The sequence below is a fragment of the Malurus melanocephalus genome, unplaced genomic scaffold, assembly GCF_030028575.1.
Source record: "Malurus melanocephalus ecotype Western Australia unplaced genomic scaffold, MMel_1.1 scaffold_709, whole genome shotgun sequence".
In the NCBI taxonomy this organism is placed as follows: Eukaryota; Metazoa; Chordata; class Aves; order Passeriformes; family Maluridae; genus Malurus; species Malurus melanocephalus.
In genome coordinates, this window is record NW_026623941.1 from 274,020 (window position 1) to 281,515 (window position 7,496).

Below are 7,496 nucleotides of genomic sequence, written 5' to 3' on the forward strand. Positions count from 1 at the left end.
GTGGGAGCCCAGCGGGTGCCGTGGGTGCCGCAGGGGGACAGCGCCGAGGAGGTGACACGCCGGGTGTGTGCACGGAGCCCTCTGGAGCCCCCCCTGCGCAGGGCCCTGTGCCAGCGCGTGCAGGACGAGCTCAGCAAGCGCCGGGGCACCGGGTGACTCTGCCACATCCCCCCGGACACTGCCATTCCCACGGGACCGATGCCACCCCGGGGACTGGTGCTACCCCTCCCCCGGTGTCAATAAAGGTGCTGCGAGGCTCCGGTGTCTGTCGCTGCTTGGGGAAACTGAGGCACAAGGGGCRGGGAGGTGATGTGTCTCCTGAGTCCCTGTGTCATGTCGCCACTTGTCCCCTTCAGTGGCTCCTGCCAGGCTGGCCCCACATAGGTGACACTGGGTGCCAGATCTCCCTGGTCCCTCCCAGGTGTCACCATGTCCCTGAGGATCCCCGAGTCCTCATCCCCACCCTGGGTACCATTGTGTCCCCCGGGTCCCCTCTGGGTCCCCCACCTCCTTATGCTCTGTGGCCCAGGCCAGGTGGGCTCAGGGTGTCCCCAGGGTGAGTCCCGTGAGTGTGTTACTGTAGGGTCTCCCCAGCGTGGATTGTGGGAGTTATTGTGGTGGGGGTCCCTGAATCAGGGCCTTTTGTTATTTTAGGGCCTCCTGGGAGCAAAGCAGGGGTGTTATTGTAGGGTCTCACTGAAAATCTCCCCATTGCTCTGTTTTTGTAGGATCTCTCAGCACCGAGGTACAGGGTGGTTGTTATTGTATGGTCTATCCCAAACAGATTCTGATGTTTATTTATTTTAGGGTCTCCTCAGAGAGGCTCCAGCATATTTGTCATAGGGTCTCTCCCTGGAGCAGATGCTGCTGGTTTGTTTCTGTAGGGTCTCTCCAAACCAAAGTTATGTTTATTTCTCATAAGGTTTCCCCAGAGGAGATCCAGCGTGTTTGTTATTGTAGGGTGTTCCTGGGGATCATCGAGGTTTGTTATTGTAGGATCTCCCTGAGGCAGATTCTGATGTTTATTAATCACAGGCTCTCCCTGGAGGCTCTGGCGCATTTGTTATTGTAGGATCTTCCTGAAAGTCATCCCATTGGTTTGGGATTGTAGGATAAGCCCCAAGCTGATACCACTGCTCTGTTATTGTAGGGTCGTCCCAAAGCATGTGCTGGTGCTGGTTTATTGTAGGGTCTCCCAAGAGTGGGCCCTGCCAGTTTGCCATTGTAAGGTCTCCCCAAGGAGCTCTTGATGTTCGTAATAGGGTCTCTCTTGAGTGGGTTCTGCTTTTCTGTTATTGTAGGGGCTCTCCAAAGGGGCTCTGGCACATTTGTTGTTGTAGGATCTCCCCAAAACAGATCCTGGTTTATTTATTATAGGGTCTCCCTGAAGTAGATCCAACTTGTTTGTTATTGTGGGGTCTTCCCAAACATACCTTGGTGTTTATTTACTGTAGGGTCTTCTCAAGCATTCATTTCATCCTGCTGATTTGTTATCAGTGGGTATCTCCAAATCAGATTCTGGAACCTTATTTATTGTAGGCTCTCCCCAAAACAGATCCTGGTGTTTATTTATTATAGGGTTTCCTTGAAGCTCATCTTCCTGGTTTGTGGTTGTAGGGTCTTCCCAAACAAATCCTGGTGCTTATTTACTGTAGTGTTTCCCTTGAGGGAGTCTTGCTGGTTTGTTATTGTTGGGTCTCTCTGAAGCAGATCTGGGGGTTAATTCATTGTAGAGTCTTCCCAGAGCTCATCCTGCAGATTTGTTATTGTAGGGTCTCCCCAAAGCAGGTCTTCATGCTTATTTTATTGTAGGGTCTCCTTGAAGATTGCCCCACTGGTTTTGTTATTGTTATTGTAGGGTCTCCTTGAAGATCATCTCACTGGTTTGTTATTGTTGTTGAAGGGTCTCCTTCAAGATCACCCCACTGGTTTGTTAGTGTTATTGTGGGCTCTCCTTCAAGATTGCCCCACTCGTTTTTTAATGTTATTGTAGGGTCTCCTTCAAGATCGCCCCACTGGTTTGTTATTGTAGGGTCTTCCCAAACAACTGCTGGTGTTTATTTCTTSTAGGGCCCTCCCAGGGGTCCTCGCGGTGCTCTGTCATCAGAGTGTCCAAGCAGGGTCCCCGCAGTGTCAGGGGGGTGCTTGGTCCCTGCCCGTGGGGTGGGCACAGTGCTGGTGGCAGTCCCAGGGGATGACCGTGCCAGGGCCAGKGCCAGTGCCAGACCCAGGATGAAGAGGATSAGGAGGCCGAGGCTGAGGGCCACCAGCTGCCACCGCCGCCGTCCCCTGCGCTGGCGCCGTGTCACTGTCTGTGTGGTGCGTGTGAAGGCTTCGCTCTGTGGGGACATGGGGGAGTACAGGGGACAGTCCCCCCTGGAGGCTACAGAGGGGTTGTGGGGACCTACAGGAACAGACATCTATATCCCCCCAGCCCTTCTATGGCCCTAGAGTGTCCCCTGCCCAGGCTGTATGTCYCCATGGTGTTCCCCAGGAGTCTAAGTCACCCCAGGGCTATATGTCCCGATTGTCCCTCCTGGGGCTCTGTATGCTCCCTTTGCAAGGCTCCATGTCCCTAGAGTAAGTCCCCCSGGGACTGATGTCCCCACACTGTCCCCAGGGCTCTGTATGTGTCTCGTGTGTCTACGTGTCCCTATCCTGTCCCTCCCCAGGCTACATGTTTCTACAACAGGTGCTCTCTGAGCCTTTATGCCTCTACAGTGTCCCCTGGGCTCTGTGTGTCCCCAGATTTACATGTCCTTATAAATCTGGCCCCCATGGTCCCACCAAGTGTCCCCATGGTCCCACAGTGTCACAGCTCCTGGCCCGGTCCAGGTGTCCCTGTTGTGCCACACCCCACCCCTGGGCCATGTGTGTCCCCTGGCCTAGCTCTGCAGCTGCTCCAGGTGTCCCCTATAGGGCCACGCCACTGCCATGTGTCCCAGCCTGTCCCCGATGTCCCACCGCTTGTCGCAGGTCCTGGGCCCGGCTCTGCAGCTGCTCCAAGCGCCCCTCCCGCTCCAGTGCCCGTGCCATGTTCTGTCGCATCAGCTCCGCCACCTCTTCAGCCTCGTGCTGGCACCGTGCCAGCCCCTCCTGGGGACATGGGGGGACAGTGTGAGGACACTGGGGACATGCGGGACGTGCTGTGGGACACTGGGGATGTGGGCACTATAGTGAAGGGGGACTGTGGGGACATAAGGACTGTGAGGATAAAGGGATATAGGGATATCAAGACCGTGGGGACTGCGGGGGACACAGGGACACAGGGATATCGGGGACACAAAGGTGCTGTAAGGAYGGGCAGGGACACCGAGAACATGGGCACCATCAGGAAGGGGAACTACAGGGACCATGGGGACAYAGGGACTGTGGGGACTCAGGGTCCATGGGGATAACAGGACTCTGGGGCCCATGAGGAGATGCCATGTGAATACGAGGGGGTCACCTGGGATATAAGCACTGTGAGGAACTGGGGGAACACAAGAACCATGGAACGGTGTGAATGGGCCATGTGGGGACCAGGGAGACATGGGGATCAGGGGACACGAGGATCAGAGGGACTGTGGAGACACGGAGACGATGGGGAAACKATCACCCTAGGCACAAAGCCTGACCATGGGGACAAAGGCATCACAGAGACATTGGCACTGCAGGGAGGGGGTACACAGGGACCACGGGAAGAGGAAACCGTGGGGATGTGGGCACAAGGCCACCCGAGGAGGGGAACCGGAGGGGACACGAGCACTGCAGAGTCAGGACACAGACGGGGACACCGGGACCGCGGGGTACGGAGTGGGACAGGCACGACATGCGGAGCAGGGACACGCRGGGACACAAGGACACGGAGAGTCCCGCGCGGGCCACCTCCCACCCYCCGGGGGCCTCGTCCCTCCCTTCGGTAGGGAGAGCCCGGGGCAGGGGCGGRTCGGGACCGGTCCGGCGGGTCCAGTGTCTCCGATCCCGGTCCGGTCTGCCCCTTCGGAAAGCGAAAGCGAAAGTGGCGGCAGCGGCAGCCCGGGACTCACCATGGTCCCGGTAACGCGGGTCGGGGTCGGTACCAGTGCGCCCGTTCAGTACCCGTCCCACCTCGGGCCCCAGCGGCCGTCCCCGGCAGGAGGGACCGGGACCGGGACCGCCCCTCTCCCGGCCCCGAGTGTCCGCAGTTCCGGGACACCCCGGCCCGCACGCTCCGCCATGGGGATCCACAGCACCCCCCACTCAACCCTCCCTAGCTGCCGGGTCCCCCGCGACCCCCATGTCCCCAACAGACCCAGATGTGGGGTTCCCCTGTCCCTACAATTTCTCGGGGCCCTCCATGTCCCCAAGACTCCCCCAGATGTGGGACCCCCRGAGACTCCCCTGTCCCTATAACTCCTCAGATACTGGGGGGAGACCCCATGTCCCCAGGCTCCCCAGACACAAGTGCCTTGGTACTGCCCTGTCCCCCACAAATRGGTCCCCCCAGCTCCACACCTCAATATCCCCAAATCCCTGCAGAGATGGGGACACCCCAGGACCCCCAGGTCCAGGTCTCTGGGGGCCCCCGCCATGTCTGGGTGTCTGGGGACCACCCCTGTCCCTGTGCCCGTCCCCTCCCCCCACCCTCTACCCAGCCCCCAAGGGTGGCAGTGCCACCAGTGTCCTTTGTCCTTCGGTGCCTGGCACTGCCCCCGGTGCCTTGGCACGGCACCCACACCCCSCTCATCCCCTCATGCCTGTGTCTCCACACGTGTGTCCCCTTGTGACCCCATGTGAGTGTCCCCACACGTATCCCCACATCTCCAGGGCCTGTCCCCCACTGTGTCCCCCCATGTCTCCATGCATATCGCTGTGTCCCTATGTCTGTCTCCTCTGTGTCCCCATGCCTGTCCCTGTGTCCTCCCATGTCCCCGTGTCCTCCATGCTCCTATGCCCATCTCACCGTGTCCACTGTGTCCCTCATGATGTCCCCCCATGTCCCCCCACCACACACACACACACACACACACACACACACACAGACGAGTCCCATTGGTTCTTCTGCCCTATCTGTATTTGGGCCCTGGGGTGGCCGTGTCTCTGTGGGGACAGTGGCTCTAGGTGGGGATGGTGCCAGTGGCCAGGAGGATGATGAGGATGAGGACAATGATTCCCACCAGGCCGAGGATGACGAGCAGCTTCACGTTCTTCCACCAGTAGCGCCGAGCCATCTTCTGAGATGTCGTGCGGAAATGCTCCGACTGTGGGGACAGTGCAGGGATATGGGGACATCCCTGACACCCTCGGGACCCCAACTGCCACCCCAGGGACAGCCTTCCCACCCTGGGGACACCCCACAGCCACCTGCTGTGATCCCAGGAATACCCCTGACAGACTGGGGATCCCAGTGACACTCCAGGGACATCCCTGACAACCTGGGGACTGCCCGCTGCCACACTGGGGACTACACTGGCCACCTGGGGACATCCCTGCCACTCTGAAGAACCCAAATCCCATGCAAAGGACATCCCTGATCTGCTGGGAACACATCTATCACCCTAGGACCCCAAGTGCCACCCTGCACTGTCTTCACCCAGTCACCCTGGAGACAATTTTGCCCAGGGATCCCCCCTGCCACCCTGGAAACGCTCTGCTGCCACTCTGGGAACACCAATTGCAACCTTGGAGCCCCCTGAGGACATCCTAGGGACACTCCCTACCACCCAAGTGTCCCATACACTGGGCACCCTGCAGTCCCCTTAGGGATCCAGTTCTCCCCTGGGGATCTTGTGTTCACCCCAGGGTTCCAGCACCCACCCTGGGGACCAAGTGACACCTCACCACCTTGGGGGCTTTGGRGCCACCTCAGAGACCCCGTGCCACCACCTTTGGGACCTTGTGTCACCTCAGGGAGCATTTTGCCCACCTTTGTGACCCTATGCCTACCGTGGTGACCCCGTGCCCAGTGTGTGGATCCCTTGGCCACCCAGGGGGATCCCATGCCCACCCTCGTGCCCACCCTCCTGCCCCCTCACAGTGGCCTCCAGGTCCTGGCTCTTGCTGTGCAGCTGCTCCAGGTTCTCCCCCCGCGCCAGGATCCGCTCCACATTCTGTGTCATGATGGTGGTGACCCCCTGCACCTCCTGCTGCAGCGCCCGCACGCGCCTGTCGCCTGTCGTGGCATCTGTCGCGACATCTGTCGGGACCCCCCCCGGGACCCCCGCCTGCAACACGGGCCAGGGGTCAGGGGGGCACCCCCAGCACACCTCATAAACACCCCACAGCACCCTACAGACACCCCGGGCATAGACTGGAGCACCCTCAGCACCCTCAATGTACCCTGGGCACCCTACAAACACCCCGGGCACCTCAAAGATGCCCACCAAGCTCCTCATGGGCACCCCACTATCCCATGGGCATCCCATATATACGCCCTGAGCACCCTCCATGCCCCATATACACCCTAAAGGCACCCCAAAGGTGCACTGCATTGGCACTGCAGGGAGGGGGTACACAGGGACCACCCACCCCAATCTCCTGCCAAGCACCCTATGTGCACCCTGGGCACCTCCCCAAGAAACTTACAGGCACGTTTATGACACCCCATAGGTATCTCAGATACCCCATGTGTGTCCTGGATACCCCATACACACTCTGAAGTACCCCATAGGTGCCCTGAGTCACCCACAGGCATTCCATGCCCACCCCAAAGCATCTGCTGAGCACCCTATGGGCATCCTGAGCACCTCCTCAAGCCCCTACAGGCATCCCAAACACCGCAACACCTACAGCACCCCATAGGCACCCTCTGAGCACCCCATGTGCCCAAACACCCTGCAGGCCAGTAGTGTGTACGTCCCCAAGCACCCTGCAGGCCAGCACACTATGTGCACCCCTTGGCAACTTATATGCACCCTGGGCATCCCGTATAAACCTCAGAGCACCCCACAAGTGCCCCACGACCACTCCAAGCACCTCATAGGCACTTTCCCAGGCATAGACACTCTCTGGGTTCCTTGGACAATCCCCCGCACCCCAYAGGCACCCCCTTGGCACCCAGCCCCCTCTACACACCCTGGATACCCCAGAGGAACCCCCTAAGCACCTACGGGCACCCCATGGCACCCCGGGCACACTTCCTCAAGCACCCGTGACCCCCCCACGGGCGTGGAGCCCCCAAAGTGACGCCCTAAATACCCTACGGGCACCCCCTTGGCACTCCACAGACACCCAGGAATACCCTGGGCGCTTCCACACGGACCGCCCCCGGGAGCTCCCTACACATCCCGGCGCCCCAAAGGGACCCCCCGTGCCCCCCGTACCCTCCCCCAGTGCCCCCCCCGTGCCCCCCGGTGCCCCGGTCCCACCATGGCCCTTCCGGCCCCGCTCGGCTCCGTTCCCACGGTGGCCCCGGACCCGCCCCGCCTCCCCGGGGCTTCCGGGAGCGGCGGCACCGCCGGGCGGGGGGCGGGCCGGGGGCGGGCCGGGGTCGCGGCGGGATCAGAGCGGGGAGCGCAGGGCTTGGGGGTTCCGGG

General features: G+C 60.4%; 3 protein-coding genes across 3 annotated transcripts in view; 1 reads left to right on the forward strand and 2 right to left on the reverse strand.

Annotated features, from left to right (window-relative positions):
- The window catches only part of CUNH2orf68 (chromosome unknown C2orf68 homolog), a 2,046-nt gene extending 1,765 nt beyond the window's left edge, over positions 1 to 281 (forward strand). The window contains exon 3 of the mRNA XM_057384423.1: positions 8 to 281. Within this exon, the coding sequence (XP_057240406.1) occupies positions 8 to 156 (149 nt within the window). The 3' untranslated portion in view covers positions 157 to 281. The remainder of the gene's footprint in view (positions 1 to 7) is intronic.
- Positions 282 to 1,958: 1,677 nt separating this feature from the next.
- On the reverse strand, positions 1,959 to 4,183 carry LOC130584453 (vesicle-associated membrane protein 5-like). Its single transcript, XM_057384434.1, has 3 exons — positions 4,029 to 4,183; positions 2,965 to 3,096; positions 1,959 to 2,339 (listed from the first exon to the last, which is right to left on the reverse strand). Exons 1-3 carry the CDS (start codon positions 4,029 to 4,031, stop codon positions 2,058 to 2,060), a joined length of 417 nt encoding a protein of 138 aa, XP_057240417.1. The 5' UTR covers positions 4,032 to 4,183; the 3' UTR covers positions 1,959 to 2,057.
- Positions 4,184 to 4,990: 807 nt separating this feature from the next.
- On the reverse strand, positions 4,991 to 7,468 carry LOC130584445 (vesicle-associated membrane protein 8-like). Its single transcript, XM_057384419.1, has 3 exons — positions 7,329 to 7,468; positions 5,997 to 6,185; positions 4,991 to 5,222 (listed from the first exon to the last, which is right to left on the reverse strand). Exons 1-3 carry the CDS (start codon positions 7,329 to 7,331, stop codon positions 5,079 to 5,081), a joined length of 336 nt encoding a protein of 111 aa, XP_057240402.1. The 5' UTR covers positions 7,332 to 7,468; the 3' UTR covers positions 4,991 to 5,078.
- Positions 7,469 to 7,496: the final 28 nt, after the last annotated feature.

Coding starts and splice junctions, on each gene's coding strand:
- LOC130584445 (XM_057384419.1), bottom strand. Junction 5,223..5,996: donor GCCAGGACCTGGAGGCCACT/GTGAGGGGGCAG, acceptor CTGTCCCCACAG/TCGGAGCATTTCCGCACGAC.